Raw genomic sequence first — 23,159 nt, 5'->3', positions numbered from 1 at the left:
AGGAGCTCCGATTCTCGCCCGTCAATCTACTGATAAGAGCACGGACTTCGAAGAACCTGCATCGCCACGCTCTAGAAGCCATCCCACCCCCAAGGCCATCTAGTGGTCCTCCGGTCATTCCCGCCTCCACTCTGTAGGTACCGGCCCCAAGCACCTCGCTATAGAGCACCACATTTGTCCCCAGGACAGCGCCGACCCTGCGGAGGCCTCGTGGACGCGGCAGGTCTGTTCCATGAGCACGACATGAGAGCGGGGAGATGGTACAGTTGACCAGGAGGACTATAGACATTGGTGACCAGCTCATTGAAGCATTGGGGGGCATATCCCGACAGCTGGCCACGATGACCGAGTACATTCCGCCAGGAACACTGCTGCCACAGGCCTCCCAGTGGCCCCCAAGCGTGGCACTCCACCCCTAGGTTCCGCACCACTAATTTGAGCGACAGATGAGAGCAAGGACCAAGATCCTGCTTCTGCATCAGAGAATGTTGCCCCCTCAGCACCCCCTGCTCCAGTACCCCCCAAAGAGGCACCGTTTGACGAGTCAGGCACCGTGGAACGAGGAAGGGAAGGGGTGATTGTGATGTGATTGGGATTACGGAGACGTGGCTCCAGGATGATCAGGGCTGGGAACTCAACATCCAGGGGTATTCAACATTCAGGAAAGATAGAATAAAAGGAAAAGGAGGTGGGGTAGCATTGCTGGTTGAGGAGCAAATTAAGGCAATAGTTCGGAAGGACATTAGCTTGGATGATGTGGAATCTATCTGGGTAGAGCTGCAGAATACCAAAGGGCAAAAAACGTTAGTGGGAGTTGTGTACACACCTCCAAACAGTAGTAGTGATGTTGGGGAGGGCATGAAATTAGGGGTGCGTGCAATAAAGGTGCAGCAGTTATAATGGGTGACTTTAATATGCACATAGATTGGGTTAACCAAACTGGAAGCAATACGGTGGAGGAGGATTTCCTGGAGTGCATAAGGGATGGTTTTTTAGACCAATATGTCGAGGAACCAACTAGGGGGGAGGCCATCTTAGACTGGGTGTTGTGTAATGAGAGAGGATTAATTAGCAATCTCGTTGTGCGAGGCCCCTTGGGGAAGAGTGACCATAATATGGTGCAATTCTGCATTAGGATGGAGAATGAAACAGTTAATTCAGAGACCATGGTCCAGAACTTAAAGAAGGGTAACTTTGAAGGTATGAGGCGTGAATTGGCTAGGATAGATTGGCGAATGATACTGAAGGGGTTGACTGTGGATGGGCAGTGGCAGACATTTAGAGACCGCATGGATGAACTACAACAATTGTACATTCCTGTCTGGCGTAAAAATAAAAAAGGGAAGGTGGCTCAACCGTGGCTATCAAGGGAAATCAGGGATAGCATTAAAGCCAAGGAAATGGCATACAAATTGGCCAGAAATAGCAGCGAACCCGGGGACTGGGAGAAATTTAGAACTCAGCAGAGGAGGACAAAGGGTTTGATTAGGGCAGGGAAAATGGAGTACGAGAGAAGCTTGCAGGGAACATTAAGACGGATTGCAAAAGTTTCTATCGATATGTAAAGAGAAAAAGGTTAGTAAAGACAAACGTAGGTCCCCTGCAGTCAGAATCAGGGGAAGTCATAACGGGGAACAAAGAAATGGCGGACCAATTGAACAAGTACTTTGGTTCGGTATTCACTGAGGAGGACACAAACAACCTTGCGGATATAAAAGGGGTCGGAGGGTCTAGTAAGGAGGAGGAACTGAGGGAAATCCTTATTAGTCGGGAAATTGTGTTGGGGAAATTGATGGGATTGAAGGCCGATAAATCCCCAGGGCCTGATGGACTGCATCCCAGAGTACTTAAGGAGGTGGCCTTGGAAATAGTGGATGCATTGACAGTCATTTTCCAACATTCCATTGACTCTGGATCAGTTCCTATGGAGTGGAGGGTAGCCAATGTAACCCCACTTTTTAAAAAAGGAGGGAGAGAGAAAACAGGGAATTATAAACCGGTCAGCCTGACATCGGTAGTGGGTAAAATGATGGAATCAATTATTAAGGATGTCATAGCAGTGCATTTGGAAAGAGGTAATATGATAGGTCCAAGTCAGCATGGATTTGTGAAAGGGAAATCATGCTTGACAAATCTTCTGGAATTTTTTGAGGATGTTTCCAGTGAGTGGACAAAGGAGAACCAGTTGATGTGGTATATTTGGACTTTCAGAAGGCTTTCGACAAGGTCCCACACAAGTTAAAGCACATGGGATTGGGGGTAGTGTGCTGACATGGATTGAGAACTGGTTGTCAGACAGGAAGCAAAGAGTAGGAGTAAATGGGGACTTTTCAGAATGGCAGGCAGTGACTAGTGGGGTACCGCAAGGTTCTGTGCTGGGGCCCCAGCTGTTTACACTGTACATTAATGATTTAGAAGAGGGGATTAAATGTAGTATCTCCAAATTTGCGGATGACACTAAGTTGGGTGGCAGTGTGAGCTGCGAGGAGGATGCTATGAGGCTGCAGAGCGACTTGGATAGGTTAGGTGAGTGGGCAAATGCATGGCAGATGAAGTATAATGTGGATAAATGTGAGGTTATCCACTTTGGTGGTAAAAACAGAGAGACAGACTATTATCTGAATGGTGACAGATTAGGAAAAGGGGAGGTGCAAAGAGACCTGGGTGTCATGGTACATTAGTCATTGAAGGTTGGCATGCAGGTACAGCAGGCGGTTAAGAAAGCAAATGGCATGTTGGCCTTCATAGCGAGGGGATTTGAGTACAGGGGCAGGGAGGTGTTGCTACAATTGTATAGGGCCTTGGTGAGGCCACACCTGGAGTATTGTGTACAGTTTTGGTCTCCTAACCTGACGAAGGACATTCTTGCTATTGAGGGAGTGCAGCGAAGGTTCACCAGACTGATTCCCGGGATGGCGGGACTGACCTATCAAGAAAGAATGGATCAACTGGGCTTGTATTCACTGGAGTTCAGAAGAATGAGAGGGGACCTCATAGAAACGTTTAAAATTCTGACGGGTTTAGACAGGTTAGATGCAGGAAGAATGTTTCCAATGTTGGGGAAGTCCAGAACCAGGGGACACAGTCTAAGGATAAGGGGGAAGCCATTTAGGACTGAGATGAGGAGGAATATCTTCACCCAGAGAGTGGTGAACCTGTGGAATTCTCTACCACAGAAAGTTGTTGAGGCCAATTCACTAAATATATTCAAAAAGGAGTTAGATGAAGTCCTTACTACTAGGGGAATCAAGGGGTATGGTGAGAAAGCAGGAATGGGGTACTGAAGTTGCATGTTCAGCCATGAACTCATTGAATGGCGGTGCAGGCTAGAAGGGCCGAATGGCCTACTCCTGCACCTATTTTCTATGTTTCTATGTTTCTAGAGGTGGGGAGAAGAAGGGGAGGGGGGAAGGAAAGTGAGGTGCATGTGCGCAGGTGATGGCTGTGTTATATCTCCATCTGGGTGTATGAAATTTGTTGCAATGTATGGGGGCTGGGGACCAAGCCCCTGCTTTGCCTTTGTATTCTGTGTTGCTGGACATGTTGAACATGTGATTTAAACATAGAAACATAGAAAATAGGTGCAGGAGTAGGCCATTCGGCCCTTCGAGCCTGCACCACCATTCAATAAGATCATGGTTGATCATTCCCTTAGTACCCCTTTCCTGCTTTCTCTCCATACCCCTTGATCCCCTTAGCTGTAAGGGCCATATCTAACTCCCTCTTGAATATATTCAATGAACTGGTATCAACAACTCTCTGCGGCAGGGAATTCCACAGGTTAACAACTCTCTGAGTGAAGAAGTTCCTCCTCATCTCAGTCCTAAATGGCCTACCCCTTATCCTAAAACCGAGTCCCCTGATTCTGGACTTGCCCGACATCGGAACATTCCTCCCGCATCTAACCTGTCCCGTCCAGTCAGAATCTTATATGTTTCTATGAGATCCCCTCTCATCCTTCTAAACTCCAATGTATAAAGGCCCAGTTGATCCATTCTCTCCTCATATGTCAGTCCTGCCATCCCGGGAATCAGTCTGGTGAACCTTCGCTGCACTCCCTCAATAGCAAGAACGTCCTTCCTCAGATTAGGAGAGAAAAATTGAACACAATATTCCAGGTGAGGCCTCACCAAGGCCCTGTAAAACTGCAGTAAGACCTCCCTGCTCCTATACTCAAATCCCCTAGCTATGAAGACCAACATACCATTTGCCTTCTTCACCGTCTGCTGTACCTGTATGCCAACTTTCAATGACTGATGAACCATGACACCCAGGTCTCGTTGCACCTCCTCTTTTCCTAATCTGCCGCCTTCCCTTTTTCTAATCTCCCCTTATGTCAATGGTGGAAAAAGTGGGGTGTGGGCAGGGGTTGGGTGTTATTGGCTGTGATACTTATAATTTCAGACCAATGTTGGTATTAAATTTTTGTTATTGAACATAACCTTGTTGCGCATTGTCTCAGATAGCTGGACTATTACACACTGGTGATTCCTTACCATGAAAGGGTTAATTACAACTTAACATCAATCAATGTAAACTTTAACTGGCACCAAGGTGATGGGCAGCATTGATGTCTGAGCTGCACTCACACAGCAGTGTGTCAGCATTGTCATTCATATCAGCGTTCTTTCAGACAAATCATTCAGATATCAGCTCCTCACGTAAGAGTGGGATTTAACAAATGCCAGCCACACCACTGGCGTTTGTTCTGGTTAGTTCCACTTTTTGTGGGCGGTTTTTTGGGCGAGCGATATTGTGGGCGATATGTGGTGAAATTGACGCTGGGCGAACTTATGGCCGCTAGTTTGGGTAAATATGCTCTTTACGACAAAAAACAGTGGTTGGGCGTTAATATTTAATCTCAGTGTTAATTCCATGCGGAAAGTAATGCTGGATGATATTATGGCCGTTGATTTCGCCCATTCTACTGATTCCGCTCCCAAAAAGTGGGCGGGCGGTAATATTGAATCTCGGCGTTAATTCTGTGCGGAAAGTAATGCTGGGCGATATTATGGGCGTTGATTTCGCCCATTCTGATGATTCCGCCCCCAAAAAGTGGGCGGGCGGTAAATTTTTTCCCGGCATTAAGCACACGGGGAAAGTAACATTTGGTAATAAGTTTCCTAAAAATGCCCGTCAGTTTCCACTTTGTGCCAAACTGGGTGATATATGGACGTTATACATCATTTCAGTGGTAAAATGGGCGTTAAGTGGGCATTTAGGATGCAAAAAAAGTGGAGGTTCTAGCGCATAATGTTTAAGACAAAGATTGAGAACGACATAAGTAAGATAAAGACCAAAGAAATACATTGGAAAAAAGCTGATTTTAAGGAGATGTGAATGGAACTAGAGAAAATAAATGGGAAAAAGTTAGTGACAAACGAAGAAATAGAACAGCAGTGGGAAACATTTAAAAAGGTGATCAATATAGTCCAGGGGAAATATATCCCACTAAAAAGCAAGAACAAACTAACCAGTAATGACACACCATGGATGAATAAAGAGATAAGGGCAAAACTGAAACTAGAGAAAAAGGCATACACTAAGTCGACAGACAACAAAGGTGAGGAAGACAAAAGGGAATACAAAAAAGTTAGGAAGGAAGTAAAACAAATATTAGGAAGGCAAAGAGAAACTAGAAAATTAAATTATCATGGGATATAAAAAGAAATAGTAAAGCAACAAGTCCAGGGACCTATAGACCAATTTGCTGTCAGTGGTCGGAAAGATAATGGAATCTTTACTCAAAGATGTAATAGAAAAACAACTAGAAACTGAAAATATAATAAAGAATAGTCAACCTGGATTTCAAAAGTGAAGACCATGCTTGACAAACCGTATTGAATTCTTTGAAGAAGTAACAGAAAGGGTAGATAAGGGTAATGCAGTAGATACAATAAATTTGGATTTTCAAAAGGCCTTTGATAAAGTACCGCATAGTAAACTCATGACTAAGGTGGAGTCAAAGGACAAATAGCAGAATGAACAGCAAGCTGGCTACAAAACAGAAAACAGAGAGGGTTAGCTGCAGTTACTCAGACTGGCAAAAGCTGGGATGTAGTGTTCCACATGGATCGTTGCTGAGACCACTATTGTTTACTATTTACATAAATGACTCAGGAATTGGAAGTAGAATTTTAAAATTTGCAGACTGCACCAAATTGTGGGATGTAGTCAATACAGAGGAGGACTGCAACAAAATACAGGAAGACATTAATAAACTTGCAGAATGGGTGTGTAATTAGCAAATTAACTTCAATATAGATAATTGTGAGGTGGTACATTTTGGTAGGAAGAATATGGAGGCCACAAGATCCTTGGAAAATAAGTATCTAATTACAGTTGAAGAGCAAAGCGATTTGGGGTACAGATACACAAATCACTAAAAGTAGCAACACAGGTTAATAAGGAAACAGCAAATAAAGCACTCGGGTTAATTTTAGGAAGATAGAATTGAAAAGCAGAGAATTTATGTTAAACATGTATAGAATCTTGGTTGGACCACACTTGGAGTACTGTGAACAGCTATGGTCTCCATATTATAAAAAGGAAAGATTGAACAGACTGGGACTCATTTCTCTAGTAAAAAGACTGAAGGGTGACCTGATGGAGGTCTTTACGATTTGAAAGGGTTTGATAAGGTAGACGAAGAGAAGATGTTTCCACTTGCGGGTGACACCAGGAATAGGGGCCATAAATATAAGATTGTCACTAATAAATCCAATTGGGTATTCAAGAAAAACGTTTTTGCCCAGTGGTTAGAATGTGGAACTCGCTACCAACAAGGAATAGTTGAGGCGAATTGCATAGATACATTTAAGGGGAAGCAAATGAGGGAGAACGGAATAGAAAGATATGCTGATAGGGGTAGGTGAAGAAGGGTGGGAGGAGGCTTGTGTGGAGCATAAACACCAGTATAGACCAGTTGGGTCAAAAGGCCTGTTTCTGTGCTGTAGACTCTGGGGTTTATTTATACCAGTAATGGAATGGTAACAGGGTTAGTATAGTTGAGGTATATTTATACCACTAATGATATTCTTACTATGAGCTTGTTGGCTGCTTCCTTGATTTTATCCACCTTGGCCTCAGAAAGACCCTTAATATTGCAGAGTGCCTTTCGTGTCGTCATCTGAATCCCCTTCACCGTACAGATCCCAACAGTTTTCATTTTCTTAATGTCAGCCACATTCTGTAAGAAAAGCACCATCAGAGTTCTGAATCATAACTGAGAAAACAATGACATGATGTTGTTCAAAGCACACACACAAGCTAAAGCCAATGTGAGGTTAAGTTCATAACTCTAAAAACAAAACACAGGACTCCAAACCTAGAAAGCAATTATGCCAAAAGAACCCAAATTCTCAGTGCATGTAATTTGTGTGTGGACATTTTCTGTGACCGTCATGCATTATTCCTCCTCATCCTCCAACCGATTTTGACATGGCCAACCACACCATCCTCCTCCGACACCTCTTTTCCACTGTCCAACTGGGTGGGACTGCCTTCATTTGGTTCCTCTCTTCCAAAGCCTCTCTGGGAATTACTTCTCTTCCTGCCCCAGGCACTATCATCTCAGGAATTTCCCAAGGATTCATCCTTTGCCCCTCCTCTTCTTCATCTAATGCAGTTCCTCTTTCGACATCATCCAAAGACATGGGGTTAGATTCTACCCAGTTCTACCTCACCAATACCTATTTCAACCATATCACTATCTGTGCTTTCAGACTGCTTGTCCATTATCCAGTCTTTGATGGGCTACAATTTCCTCCAGCTAAACATTGAGAAGATTAAAGCTATCATCCTTGGCTTCAACAACTTTTGGACACCAACGCCCCTTCACAACCATCTTCCCCTTCACATCCCTCTGACCCTATCCCTTCTTCCAATCTCACCCCCTGCCATATTTTCACTATCCCCTCTGACCTTTCCTTCTCTGACCCCAAACAATCAGTCCTCAGCAAAGGCCTGAGCTTCATCCCCTTATGTCACCACCTCAATGAATTTTGAGCTTGGCACTATGCTGAGCTCTTTTTCCGACGCCTTCGCCTCCGTGCCCACTTTTTCGGCCAGGAGTCTTCCCCCCCCCCCCCACCACCTCCCCCCCCCCCCCCCCCACCACACACACACACACAGCTGACCCTTTCTCCCATTTTCAGAATTCTCGTTCAACCTGGACTCCTCCCTCTGGCCTCTTACCCTCTCTAAACCTCATCATTGCAAACTGCTGACGGGACATCGGCCGTCTCAATTTCTCTTCTCCCCACACTCACTCCAACCTGCCTCCCTCTGAACTTGCAGCACTCCGCTTTCTCAGATGCAACCTCAACATTGTCATTAAACCTGCTGACAAGGGTGGCGCTGTTGTTGTTTGGCGAACCGACCTCTACGCCAACTCTCTGACACCTCCTCTTAACTCCCCCTCAACCATGACCCCACTTCCGAACATCAAGCCATCATTTCTTAGACCATTACTGACCTCATCTCCTCTGATCTTCCCTCCACAGCTACCAACCTCATAGTTCCCCAACCCTGCACAGCGCGCTTCTATCTCCTTCCCCAAGATCCACAAACAGGACGGCTCCAGTAGACCCATCGTTTCAGCCTGTTCCTGCCCCACGGAACTTATTTCTTCCTATCTCGACACTATTTTTTCTCCCCTTGTCCAGTCTCTTCCCACCTACATCCGCGACTCTGCCGATTGCTTCCGCCACTTTACCAGTTTCCAGTTTCCTGGCCCCAACCGTCTCCTTTTCACTAAATTAATCCCTCTACACTTCCATCCCCCACAAGGCTGACCTGAGGGTGCTCCGCTTCTTCATTGAACAGAGGCCCAACCAGTCCCCATCCATCACCACCCTCGTCCGCCTGGCTGAACTTGTTCTCACATTGACCAACTTCTCCTTTGACTCCACTCACTTCCTCCAAATTAAAGGTGTTGCTATGGGAGTTCACATGGGTCCTAGCTATGCCTGCCTTTTCGTGGGATACGTGGAACATTCTTTGTTCCAGTCCTACTCGGGTCCCCTCCTTCACCTCTTTTTCCGGTACATTGATGACTGTATCATACCGTTTCCTGCTCTTACCATGAACTAGAAAATTTCATTCACTTTGCATCCAATTTCCACACTTCTCTCCTCTTCACATGGTCCATCTCCGACTCTTCCCTTCCCTTCCTCGACTTCTCCATCTCCATCTCTGGGGACAGGTTTACGACCAGTATCCACTATAAGCCCACTGACTCCCACAGCTACCTGAACTACACTTTCTCCCACCCTGCATCCATTCTCCCAGTTTCTCCGTGTCCATGACATCTGCTCTGACGACACAACCTTCCACACTAGTACCTCTGATATGTCTTCCTTTTTCGTCAACCGAGGGTTCCCCTCCACCTTAGTTAACATGGCCCTCGACCGTGTCCATTCTAATTCCCGCACTTCTGCTCTCACCCCTTCCCCTCCCTTCCAGAACCACGACAGGGTTCCCCTTGTTCTCACCTTTCACCCCACCAATCTCCACGTTCAATGGATCATCCTCCCCATTTCTGCCACCTCTAATGTGATCACACCAACAATCACATCTTCCCCTCCCCTCCCCTCTCAGCATTCCGAAGGGACCGCTCCCTCCACAACACCCTGGTCCACTCCGCAATCACACCCAGCACCCTCTCCCCTTCCCACGGCACCTTCCCGTGCAAGCGCAGGGGATGCAACAGTTGCCCTTTTACCCCCTCCCTTCCCACCGTCCAGAGCCCCAAAATCTCCTTCCAGGTAAAACAGCGATTTACTTGTACTTCTTTCAATTTAGTAAAATGTATTCGCTGCTCGCGATGTGGTCGCCTCTACATCGGGGAGACCAAACGCAGATTGGGTGACCGCTTTGCAGAACACCTTCATTCAGTCTGCAAGTGTGACCCCGAGTTCCCGGTCGCCTGTCACTTTAATTCTCCGCTCCACTCCCACTGTGACCTCGCCGTCCTCGGCCTCCTGCACAGTTCCTATAAAGCTCACGCAAGCTTGAGGAACAGCACCTCATCTTTCGTTTCGGCACTTTACAGCCTTCTGGGCTCAACATCGAGTTCAACAATTTCACAGCATAACCTCTGCCCATATTTCTTTTCCTTTCCTCCATTTTTTTTAACAACCCCCCCCCTTTTTTCTCTTTCCCAGCTGGTAGTGATTCCGCCATTTACACCCCATTGAGAGTCATCTTTAATTTCCTAACTTGTGCCATTACCATCTCATTTTTGCCCATCATCCCTTTTGTCTCTTAAATCTCTCCTGCCTTCCACCCTGTCACAAACCTTCCCCTTTGTTTTTTCCTCCCCTCCCCCTTTCACTGCCCCTGCACTTCCTTAAGAATCTGTTACATCTCGAACTTTTCCAGTTCTGACAAAGGGTCACAGACCTGAAATGTTAACTCTGTTTCTCTCCACAGATGCTGCCTGACCTACTGAGATTTCCAGCATTTTCTGTTTTTATATCTTCTTTGCCCCCTGCCACATACTCTGTATCCTCACCACTGACTCCATTTTCCTCCCTGGCTACTGCCTCAGGTTGAATCAGATTGCTTGCAACTTCAGCGGCATATTCAACCCCAAACAGAGCTTCTAACCCCATATCCTCTCCAACACAAACAGTACCTGCTTTCACCTCCGATGCTACCTCAGACCATCTGCTGCTGAAATCCATGCCTCTGACACCTCCAGATTTGAATATTTCCATGCTCTCCAGGCTGGCCCTCCCTTCCTACATCCTTCACAAAATTCAACTCATTCAAAACTCAGCTGCCTATCTCGCAACCATAGGGCATAGATTTAAAGTAATTCATAGAATCATAGATACTTACAGCACGGAAGGAGGCCATTTCGGTGGCCGACCAAGAGCTATCTAGCCTAATCCCACTTTCCAGCTCTTGGTGCGTAGCTCTGTAGGTTATGGCACTTTAAGTGCACATCCAAGTATTTTTTAAATGTGGTGAGAGTTTCTGCCTCTACCTCCCTTTCAGGCAGTGAGTTTCAGACCTCACCACCCTCTAGGTGAAGAAATTTCCCCTCATATCGCCTCTAAACATCCCCCCAATTGCTTTAAATCTATGCCCCCTGGTTGTTGAACCCCTCTGCCAAGGGAAACAGGTCCTTCCTATCCACTCTATCCAGACCCCTCATAATTTTATACACCTCAATCAGGTCTCTCCTTAGCTTCCTCTGTTCCAAAGAAAACCGACCCAGTTCCTCCAGTTTTTCCTCGTAGCTAAAATTCTCCTCTGCACCCTTTCCATTGCAATCACATCTTTCCTCTAATGTGGTGACCAGAACTGCACGCAGTACTCCAGCTGCGGTCTAACCGGTGTTTTATACTGTTCAAGTATAACCTCCTTATTTTTTTCAAAAATATACTTTATTCATATAAAATTTTCACAATACATTGGAAAATAGCTCAGTACCTTGTGGTTAGCAATTCAATACAATTTGTTTGGATGCTGACAGCAGTTCCATACAATGCACTAGCGTGCATTTCATTTCAAGGTATAGTTTAGTACAATCCGTAAATCACATTACATGTAGTACTATGTAAATAAGGGTATTACATGGAGCAGATGAGAACAGATTCCAGGATACCTTTCAATGCCGATCACGAATCACGTTACACGTAGCACTATGCAGATGAAAGCAGTACACGGAATGGATGAGAATACATTTACATTTCTTTACAAGTTACTGAACAGTGCAGAGACTTTCATTATACATAGCACAACACAGGTGTTTTTCAGTACATGGTGCTCTATGTATACAAGCAGATTAACAAGTACAGCCCGAGGGGGGTCTGATTCCATCCCCTGGGTTTATCGTGGCGGAAGGGCCTTAAACGGTGGCTCTTCCCCATCGTGCCTTTGCGACTACTGCACCCATCTTTAGGGTGTCCCTCAGCATGTACTCCTGGACCTTGGATTGCGCCAGTCTGCAACACTCGGCCGTGAATATCGTCTTGCTCCGGAAGACCTGCAGGTTTCGGGAAGACCAAGGTGCGTCTTTCACCGAGTTGATGGCTCTCCAGCAGCAGATGATGTCTGTCTCGGTGTGAGTCCCTGGGAAAAGTCCGCAGAGCACAGAGTCCTGTGTTACAGAGCTGCTTGGGATGAACCTCGACAGCAACCACTGCAACTCCTTCCAGACCTGCCTTGCAAAGGGGCAATCCCAAAGGAAATGGATGACAGTCTCGTCTGCACCACAGCCAACTCGGGGACAGAGTGCCGTGTCTCTGAAACCCCGGCTGTGCATGAAGGATCTGACGGGTAGGGCCCTTTTCACCGCCAACCAAGCTACGTTTTGGTGCTTGTGTGAAAGCTCTGGCGATGAGACATTCTGCTAAACGAGTTCGACAGTCTGCTCGGGGAATCGTCTGACAGGATCCATCATCTCCTTCTTTTGTAGGGCATCCAGGACCTTGCGTGCCGACCACTGCTTTATGGCCTTGTAGTCAAAGGTGTTTTTCTTGAAAAACTTTTCCACGAAGGACAGGTGCTGAGGCATGGTCCAACTGGTTGGAGCCTGGCCAGACCCATCCTTCGCAGCACCGGGGACAGGTAGAATCTCAGCACGTACTGACACTTGGTGTTTGCGTACAAAGGGTCTATGCACAGCTTGATACAGCCGCACACAAAGGTGACCATCAGGGTGAGGGCCACGTTCGGAACGTCCTTTCCCCCCTTGTCCAGAGATTTATACATCGTGTCTCTGCGGACACGGTCCATTTTCGATCTCCAGACAAAATGGAAGTCTCGGGTGACTGCCACGGCACAGGAGCGGGGTATGGGCCAGACCTGCGCCACGTACAACAACACCGAGAGCACCTCACTCCTGATGACCAGGTTCTTTCCTGCAATGGAGAGTGAGCGCAGCTTCCACCATCCCAGTTTATGTTTCGCTTTAGCGATATGCTCCTTCCAGTTTTTGACGCACACCCCGTCCGCTCTGAACCATATTCCCAAAACCTTCAGGTAATCTGACTTCACGGTGAAGGGAATAAAGGATTGGTCGGACCAGCTTCCAAAGAACATGGCCTCGCTTTTGCTGCGATTTATCTTCGCTCCCGAGGCCAGTTCAAACTGGTCACAGATTGTGAGCAATCCGTGGACCGACTGTGGATCCGAGCAAAAGACGGTGATGTCGTCCATGTACATACAGGGAGGTCTTGACCTGAGCGCCTCCGCTGCCTGGGATTGTCACCCCCCCTAATGCCCGCATCCTTCCTGATGGACTCGGCAAAGGGCTCAATACAGCACACAAACAAGACAGAGGAGAGGGGACAGCCTTGCCTGACTCCAGAACTGATCGGAAAGCTTTCCGTTTCCCACCCGTTGATTAGAACTGTACGACTGATGTCTATGTAGAGCAGTTGGATCCAATTGCACACCTCCTTTTTTTTTTTTTTTAAATTCGTAGCCAATCGTTCCAATTCTTTGTCAAATCACAAACGCCAGAGGTCACCTTGCACATGCCAAGGATCACTCTGCGCCAATGCTCTTAGCCAAAAGGCCTAGAGCCACTGCACCGTTCCTGGAAGTACTGCAATACCAGGTTCGTGCCATGGAGGTGGATGGGTCAGGTCCCCCACACACCTCCGTGGAGGTGGATGGGTCAAACCTCCCCACCCACCTCCTGTTTCCAAAAATGCAAGCATATAACTGATAAGAACAGATACTACACTTGATCTTAGCCAAAAGGCCGAGAAGCGATTCCTTGCTCTTGTATTCTATGCCTCGACTTATAAAGGCAAGTATTCCATATGCCTTCTTAACCACCTTATCTACCTAGCCTGCTACCTTCAGGGATCTATGGACCTGCACTCCAAGGTCCCTTTGTTCCTCTACACTTTGCAGTGTCTTACCATTTAATGTGTATTCCCTTGCCTTGTTAGACCTCCCCAAATGCATTACCTCACACTTCTCTGGATTGAATTCCATTTGCCACTGTTCTGCCCACCTGACCAGTACATTGATATCTTCCTGCAGTCTGCAGCGTTCTTCTTCATTAGCAACCACACAACCTATTTTAGTGTCATCTGCAAACTTCTTAATCATGCCCCCAACATTTAAGTCCAAGTCCAAGCCACAAAAAGCAATGGACCCAGCAGTGAGCCCTGAGGAACCCCACAACCTTCCAATCACAAAAACATCCATCGACCATTACCCTTTGCTTCCTACCTCCGAGCCAATTTTGGATCCAACTTGCCACTTTGCCCTGGATCCCATGGACTATTACTTTCATGACCAGTCTGCCAGTGGGACCTTATCAAAAGCTTTGCTAAAATCCATATACACTACATCATATGCTTTGCCCTTATCAACCTTCCTGGTTACCTCCTCGAAAAATTCAATCAAGTTAGTCAGACACAACCCTCCCTTAACAAATCCATGCTGACTGTCCTTGATTAATCCATGTGTTTCCAAATGAGGATTTATCTTGTCCCTCAGGATCTTTTCCAATAATTTTCCCACCACCGTGGTTAGGCCGACTGGCCTGTAATTACTCGGTCTATCCCTTTCTCCCTTTTTAAACAAAGGTACAACATTAGCAGTCCTCCAGTCCTCTGACACTACACCTGTAGCCAGAGAGGATTGGAAAATGATGGTCAGAGCCTCTGCTATTTCCGCTTTTGCTTCTCTTAACAGCCTGGCATACATTGTATCTGGGCCTGGGGATTTATCCATTTTCAAAGCTGCTAGGCCCCTTAATACTTCCTCTCTCACTATGTTTATCTCGTTTAATATTTCACACTCCTCCTCCCTCATTGCAAAGTCTGCATCACCCCCCTCGTTTGTGAAAACGGATGAAAAATATTCATTAAGAATCCTACTGATGTCTTTCGCCTCCAGACACAGATTTCCTTTATGGTCTCCAATAGGCCCCACTCTTTCGCTAGTTATCCTCTTGCTCTTAATGTATTTATGAAACATCTTTGGGTTTTCCCGATTTTACTTGCCAACATTCTTTCATGCTCTCTCTTTGCTTTCCTGATATCTTTTTTAATTGCACCCCTGCACTTCTTATACTCCTCTAGAGTTTCTGCAGTGTTGAGTTCTCGGTATCTTTCATAAGCTTCCTTTTTATCTTTATCTTACCCTGTATATCCCTTGACATCCAGGGGGCTCTAGATTTGTTAGCCCCGCCCTTTTTTCAGGACACATACTTGCTCTGTACCCTCAAGATCTCCTCCTTGAATGCCTCCCACTGCTCTGACACTGATTTACCATCAAGTAGCCATTTCCAGTCCACTTTGGCCAAATCACAGCTGAGCTCAGCAAAATTGGCTTTACCCCAATTGAGAACTTTTATTCCTGGTCCCCCTTTGTCATTTTCCATAACGCCCTAAATCTTACTGAATTATAATCACTAGCACCAAAATGCTCTCCCGCTGACACCCCTTCCATCTGCCCCTCTTCATTGCCCAAAACCAAGTCCAGCACCGCCCCCTCTTGTTGGGCTTGTTATATACTGGCTAAAGAAGTTCTCATGAATGCATTTTAGGAATTCCGCACCCTCTGTTCCATTCACACTGCCTTTTTCCCAGTTAATATTAGGGTAGTTGAAATCTCCCACTATTACAGCTCTATAGTTTTTGCTCTTCGCAGCAATTTGCCCACATAAAAAAAAACAATCCTGAAGGCTCTGTGCCTCAATTCGGAATAAGGCGGATGAATTAACTGCGCAGATAGCAGTTAATGGATACGATGTGATTGGCATCACGGAGACATGGCTCCAGGGTGACCAAGGCTGGGAACTCAACATCCAAGGGTATTCAGCATTTAGGAAGGATAGACAGAAAGGAAAAGGAGGCGGGATGGCGTTCCTGGTTAAAGAAGAAATCAATGCAATTGTAAGGAAGGACATTAGGCTGGATGATGTGGAATCGGTATGGGTGGAGCTGCGGAATTCCAAAGGGCAGAAAACGCTAGTGGGAGTTGTGTACAGGCCACCAAATAGTAGTAGTGAGGTTGGGGACCGCAACAAACAAGAAATAAGGGATGTGTGCAATAAAGGTACAGCAGTAACCAGGGGCGACTTTAATCTACATATTGATTGGGCTAACCTAACTGGTAGCAATGCGGTAGAGGAGGATTTCCTGGAGTGTATTAGGGATGGTTTTCTCGACCAATATGTCGAGGAACCAACCAGGAAGCTGGCCATCCTAGACTGGGTGATGTGTAATGAGAAGGGACTAATTAGCAATCTTGTTGGGCGAGGCCCCTTGGGGAAAAGTGACCATAATATGGTAGAATTCCTTATTAAGATGGAGATTGACAAAGTTAATTCGGAAACTAGGGTCCTGAACTTAAGGAAAAGTAACTTCGATGGTATGAGGCGTGACTTGGCTAGAATAGACTGGCAAAGGATACTCAAAGGGTTAACGGTGGATAAGCAGTGGCAAACATTTAAAGATCACATGGATGAACTTCAGCAATTGTTCATCCCTGTCTGGAGTAAAAATAAAACTGGGAAGGTGGCTCAACCATGGCTAACAAAGGAAATTAAGGATAGTGTTAAAGCCAAGGAAGAGGCATATAAATAGGCTAGAAAAAGCAACAAACCTGAGGACTGGGAGAAATTTAGAATTCAACAGAGGAGTTCTAAGGGTTTAATTAGGAGAGGGTAAATAGAGTATGAGAGGAAGCTTGCAGGGAATATAAAAACTGACTGCAAAAGCTTCTATAAATATGTGAAGAGAAAAAGATTAGTAAAGACAAATGTAGGTCCCTTGCAGTCAGATTCAGGTGAATTTATAATGAGAAACAAAGAAATGGCAGACCAATTGAACCAATACTTCGGTTCTGTCTTCACGAAGGAAGATACAAATAACCTTCTGAAGGTCCTAGGGGACAGTGGGTCGAGTGAGAAGGAGGAACTGAAGGATATCCTTATTAGGCGGGAAATTGTGTTAGGGAAATTGATGGGATTGAAGGCCGATAAATCCCCGGGGTCTGATAGTCTGCATCCCAGAGTACTTAAGGAAGTGGCCATAGAAATAGTGGATGCATTGGTGATCATTTTCCAACAGTCTATCGACTCGGGATCAGTTCCTATGGACTGGAGGGTAGCTAACGTAACACCACTTTTTAAAAAAGGAGGGAGAGAGAAAACGGGTAATTATAGACCGGTTAGCCTGACATCATTAATGGGGAAAATGTTGGAATCAATCATTAAGGATGAAATAGCAGCGCATTTGGAAAGCAGTGACAGGATCGGTCCAAGTCAGCATGGATTTATGAAAGGGAAATCATGCTTGACGAATTTTTTGAGGATGTAACTAGCAGAGTGGACAAGGGAGAACCAGTGGATGTGGTGTATTTGGACTTTCAAAAGGCTTTTGACAAGGTCCCGCACAAGAGATTGGTGTGCAAAATCAAAGCACATGGTATTGGGGGTAATATACTGACATGGATAGGGAACTGGTTGGCAGACAGGAAACAGAGTCGGGATAAACGGGTCCTTTTCAGAATGGCAGGCAGTGACTAGTGGAGTGCCATAGGGCTCAGTGCTGGGACCCCAGCTCTTTACAATGTACATTAACGATTTAGATGAAGGAATAGAGTGTAATATCTCCAAGTTTGCGGATGACACTAAACTGGGTGGTGGTGTGAGCTGTGAGGAGGACGCTATGAGGCTGCAGGGTGGCTTGGGCAGGTTAGGTGAGTGGGCAAATACATGGCAAATGCAGTATAATGTGGATAAATGTGTGGTTATCCATTTTGGGGGCAAAAACACGAAGGCAGAATATTATCTGAATGGCGGCAGACTAGGAAAAGGGGAGGTGCAACGAGACCTGGGTGTCATGGTTCATCAGTCACTGAAAGTGGGCACGCAAGTACAGCAGGCAGTCAAGAAGGCAAATGGTATGTTGGCCTTCATAGCTAGGGGATTTGAATATAGAAGCAGGGAGGTCTTAATGTAGCTGTACAGGGCCTTAGTGAGGCCTCACCTGGAATATTGTGTTCAGTTTTGGTCTCCTAGTCTGAGGAAGAATGTTCTTGCTATTGGGAGAGTGCAACGAAGGTTCACCAGACTGATTCCAGGGATGGCTGGGCTGTCATATGAGGAGAGACTGGATCAACTGGGCCTTTATTCACTGGAGTTTAGAAGGATGAGAGCGGATCTCATAGAAACATATAAGATTCTGACGGGACTGGACAGGATAGATGCGGGAAGAATATTCCCGATGTTGGGGAAGTCCAGAACCAGGGAACATAGTCTTAGGATAAGGGTTAGGCCATTTAGGACTGAGATGAGGAGAAACTTCTTCACTCAGAGAGTTGTAACCTGTGGAATTCCCTGCTGCAGAGAGTTGTTGATACCAGTTCACTGGATATATTCAAGAAAGAGTTAGATATGGCCCTTACGGTTAAGGGGATCAAGGGGTATGGAGAGAAAGCAGGAAAGGGGTACTGAAGGAATGATCAGCCATGATCTTATTGAATGGCGGTGCAGACTCGAAGGGCTGAATGGCCTGCTCCTGCACCTATTTTCTATGTTTCTATATTTGTTCTTCTATCTCCCACTGACTGCTTGGGGGTCTATAGTACACCCCCAGTAGTGTGATCGCCCCTTTTTTGTTCTTTAATTCAACCCAGATTGCCTTGCTTGATGATCCCTCTAACATAGCATCCCTTCTCACAGCTGTAATTGTTTCTTTAATCAACACTGCGACCTCCACCCCTCCTTTTTCACACCCCTCTCTATCCCATCTGAAAACCCTGTAACCAGGAATGTTGATTTGCCATACCTGCCCTTTTTGCAGCCATGTCTCAATAATAGCTATATCGTACTCCCAAGTGTCAATCTGTGCTCTCAGTTCATCTGCCTTATTTCCTATACTCCTTGCATTGAAGTATATACCATTTAGTATTGCCAAACTCCCCTGTTGTCTATTTTCCAGCCCCTGTTTCCTCTGTCTTCCAAATTCACTTTCTACTTCTACTTCTCCGTTGCCCAATTTCAGCTTTCCTTCTCTCCCGACTGAATCTATTCTTCGGTTCCCATCCCCCTGCCAAATTAGTTTAAACCCTTCCCCACTGCATTAGCAAAGCCTCCCACGAGGATGCTATTCCCGGCTCTGTTGAGGTGCAACCCTTCTCAACAGATCCCAACTCCCCCAGAAATGGTCCCAATGCCTCAGGAATCTAAAGCCCTCCCGCCTACACCATCTCTCTAGTCACGTATTCATCTTCTCTATCTTCCTATTTCTGTACTCATTAGCACGTGGCACCGGCAGTCATCCGGTGATTACTACCTTTGAGGTCCTACTTTTTAATCTCTCTCCTAGCTCACTAAAATCTACCTGCAAGACCTCATGCCTCTTTCTATCTATGTCATTGGTACCGATATGGACCATGACCTCTGGCTGTTCTCCCTCTCCCCCCAGAATGTCCTTGACCCTGGCACCAGGGAGGCAACATACCATCCTGGAGTCACGTCTGTGGCCACAGAAACGCTTGTCTGCTCTCTTGAGTATTGAATCCCCTACCACTATTGCTCTTCCATTCTTCTTCCTCCCTCCCTGTGCAGCTGAGCCACCCGTGGTGCCATGGACTTAGCTCTGGCTGCACTCCCCAGAGGCACCATTGCCCTCACCAGTATTCAGAAGAGAATACTGGTTGGAGAGCGAGATGGACTCATGAGACTCCTGCACTATCTGCCTAGTACTCCTCTTCCTTCTGGTAGTAGGATGTAGGAGTTTTAGAGGGGATTTGAGGGGAAATCTTTTCACCCAGAAGGTGGTGGGGGTCTGGAACTCACTGCCTGAAAGGGTGGTAGAGGCAGAAACCCTCATCACATTTAAGAAGTACTTGGATGTGTACTTAAAGTACTGTAACCTACAAGGCAACAGACCAAGAGCTGGAAAGTGGGATTAGGCTCGATAGCTCTTTGTTGGTCGGCGCGGACACGATGGGCTGAAATGGTCTCCTTCCATGCTGTAAATTTCTATGATTCTATGCCCACCTTCCTAATATCTCCTTCTCTGGCTCCTCATCTATTTTTTCTGTTTATACTTCTATGAAGTGCCTTGTGTGTTTTTCTATGTTAAAGGCCCTATTTAAATGCAAGTTGTTGTTTGCTGAACCATCTTCAGGGAGGAAGAGCTGTCAGGATCAGTTAAGCCACATTTAAGCACATCCTGGCTGATCACCAGGCAATACTGACTACATAGAAGTCACTCTACCTACTAAAGAAATAAATCCACTGAACTCTCCCTCTGTCACTTACACAAGATCTTTGGCCACTTAGTTTAGGATGTATGCAGATCTAGCACTTAGGGGTAAACTCATATCATTTGGGGACTGCATGAACCTTGAACATTGCAACATCAATTATGACTCTATAAAGAACCCAAGCCACTAACTAGGGAATTTACTGACAACCAAAAAGAGTGATTAAAGCTCAGATGGTCTCAGTTTACTGTACTTACAATGCCATGTTTCTGTAAGAGGTCGATGTCCTGGAAGAAAGATTCCTAAAAGGAACAAAAAGGGAATCACAGAAAATTCACATCTATCATCAAATCGTACCAATCAATATGTTATAAACAATTATGTAATAAGTTTCGGATGTGCAGGAATTAAGGCTCTTTAGACAGTTGTATTGCTTTTTGGAGAATACAGCTTTTCTGCCCAAATACTATTACAAAAAACAGTTCAATTAGAATCATAGGGCCCAAGTTTCCACACGCGCCTAGAACGGCGCAGTCCCGAGCTGGACGCCCGTTTTTCGCGCCACAAAGTGCGGCTAAAAAAATCCTCCGTATTCTCCACCTACCTGCAGGTCCTCTGGCCCTCAGCGCAGCCAGCACGAGCTGTGGGGGGGGTGGAGCCAGGTCCCTGCTGAAAACAGTGCCGGGACCTCTGCACATGCGCGCTACAGTGGGCACGCAAGTGCAGTAGCTTCAGGTGCCGAACTGTGTGGGAGGGGCCCGAAGCACGCAGCCCCTAGCCCTGGCCGAATAGCCTCACTGGGGCTGCGTGAATAAGGCTCCTCCCATGGCCAGCTCCTGCTTCCCCCCCCCGCCCCCCCCGATCAGACCCGACACCCGCTCCCCGCCGCCTCCGGACCAGACCCGACACCCGCTCCCCGCCTCCCCCCCCTGCCTCCGGACCAGACCCAACACCCGCTCCCCCCGCCCTGCCTCCGGATCAGACCCGACACCCGCTCCCCCCCACACCCCCCCGACTGACCCGACCCGACCCGCGCTCCTGTTCCCGCTCCCCGCCTCCCCGACTGGACCCGACCCGCGCTCCTGTTCCCGCTCCCCGCCCCCCCGACTGGACCCGACCCGACCCGAGCTCCTGTTCTCGCTCAGCCACCCCCCCCCCGACTGGACCCGACCCGACCCGCGCTCCTGTTCCCGCTCCCCGCCCCCCCGACTGGACCCAACCCGACCGCGGTCCTGTTCCGGCTCCCTGCCCCCCCGACTGGACCCGACCCGACCCGCGCTCCTGTTCCCGCTCCCCGCCTCCCCGACTGGACCCGACCCGCGCTCCTGTTCCCGCTCCCCGCCCCCCACGACTGGACCCGGCCCGACCCGACCCGCGCTCCCGCCCCCGACCCGACCCGACCCCCCCCCGCACTGGACCCGACCCGACCCGACTCCCGCTCCCGGACTGGATCCGACCTGACCTCCCCCCTCCCCTCTCTTTCCCCCCCTCCCCTCTCTCTCCTCCCCCCCTTTCTCTCTCCTCCCCCCCCTCTCTCTCTCTCCCTCCCCCCTCTCTCTCTCTCCCTCCCCCGACCCGAACCGAACCTCCCCAACCCGACCCAACGCCACCTACCTGTGAATCTGGTGCTGGGGACGGGCCCTGCCCGAAGTCTCGGGCCGGCCCGTTCAGCCTTCGGTCCCGAAAGGCCTGCCTGAAGCACTTTCACACAGGTAGGAAGATGGTTTATTTAATCTTTTCTTTGCTTATAAATGTTTATTCAGGTTGGATTTATTTGTATAATATTTGTATAAGAATAAATAAGGATTTATTATAGAATTTAATGACTTCCCTTCCCCCCCGCACCTCGTTGTGGACGCCTAATTTGTAACCTGCGCCTGATTTTTTAATGTGTACAACAGGTTTTTTCAGTTCTACAAAAATCTTCACTTGCTCCATTCTACTTTAGTTTGGAGTACGTTTTCACTGTGGAAACTTTCAAATCAGGCGTCAGTGGCTGGACATGCCCCCTTTTGAAGAAAAAATTCTGTTCCAAAGTAGAACTGTTCTACCTGACTAGAACTGCAGAAAAAAAAATGTGAAGAATTGCGATTTCTAAGATAGTCCGTTCTCCACCAGTTGCTCCTAAAAATCAGGCGCAAATTATGTGGAAACTTGGGCCCATAGAATGGTTACAGCACAGAAGGCGGCCATTTGGCCCATCGACCCCGTGCCGCCTCTCTGCAAGAGCACCTCAGCTAGTCTCACTCCCCCGCCCTGCCCCAGTAGCCCTGCAAATCTTTCTCTTTCAGTTACTTATCCAACTCCCTTTTGAAAGCCGTGATGACTGAGACTGCCTCCATCACCCTTTCAGTTAGTGCATTCCAGATCCTAACCACTCGTTGTGTAAAAGTTTTTTCTTATAGAAACATAGAAAATAGGTGCAGGAGTAGGCCATTATCCCTTCGAGCCTGCACCATCATTCAATAAGATCATGGCTGATCATTCACCTCAGTACCCCTTTCCTGCTTTCTCTCCATACCCCTTCATCCCCTTTAGCCGTAAGGGCCATATCTAACTCCCTCTTGGATATATCCAATGAACTGGCATCAACAACTCTCTGCGGCAGGGAATTCCACAGGTTAACAACTCTCTGAGTGAAGAAGTTTCTCCTCATCTCAGTCCTAAATGGCCTACCCCTTATCCTAAGACTGTGTCCCCTGGTTCTGGACTTCCCCAACATCGGGAACATTCTTCCCGCATCTAACCTGTCCAGTCCCGTCAGAATCTTTTAAGTTTCTATGAGATCCCCTCTCATCCTTCTAAACTCCAGTGTATAAAGGCCCAGTTGATCCAGTCTCTCCTCATGTCAGTCCCGTCAACCTGGGAATCAGTCTGATGAACCTTCGCTGCACTCCCTCAATAGCAAGCACGTCCTTCCTCAGATTAGGAGACCAAAGCTGAACACAATATTCCAG

The 23,159-nt window shown here is 47.1% G+C and overlaps 1 protein-coding gene and 1 non-coding gene across 4 annotated transcripts in view; both read right to left on the bottom strand.

Moving 5' to 3' along the window:
* dmc1 (DNA meiotic recombinase 1) overlaps positions 1 to 23,159 on the bottom strand; it is a 402,159-nt gene that overhangs the window by 355,891 nt on the left and 23,109 nt on the right. For all 3 annotated transcript variants that reach the window (XM_070861548.1, XM_070861547.1, XM_070861549.1), the window contains exons 3-4: positions 20,460 to 20,504; positions 7,043 to 7,189 (exon numbers count right to left, since the gene is read on the bottom strand). In XM_070861548.1, the coding sequence (XP_070717649.1) occupies positions 7,043 to 7,189; positions 20,460 to 20,504 (192 nt within the window). The remainder of the gene's footprint in view (positions 1 to 7,042; positions 7,190 to 20,459; positions 20,505 to 23,159) is intronic.
* LOC139230784 (U2 spliceosomal RNA) lies at positions 13,540 to 13,735 on the bottom strand. Its single transcript, XR_011587993.1, has one exon. It is a non-coding gene; the product is annotated as a U2 spliceosomal RNA (small nuclear RNA).

Source organism: Pristiophorus japonicus, chromosome 19 (genome assembly GCF_044704955.1).
Source record: "Pristiophorus japonicus isolate sPriJap1 chromosome 19, sPriJap1.hap1, whole genome shotgun sequence".
Lineage (NCBI taxonomy): Eukaryota > Metazoa > Chordata > Chondrichthyes > Pristiophoridae > Pristiophorus > Pristiophorus japonicus.
Note: the sequence above shows the minus strand (reverse complement) of the source record. Positions and strands in the feature narration are given on the sequence as shown.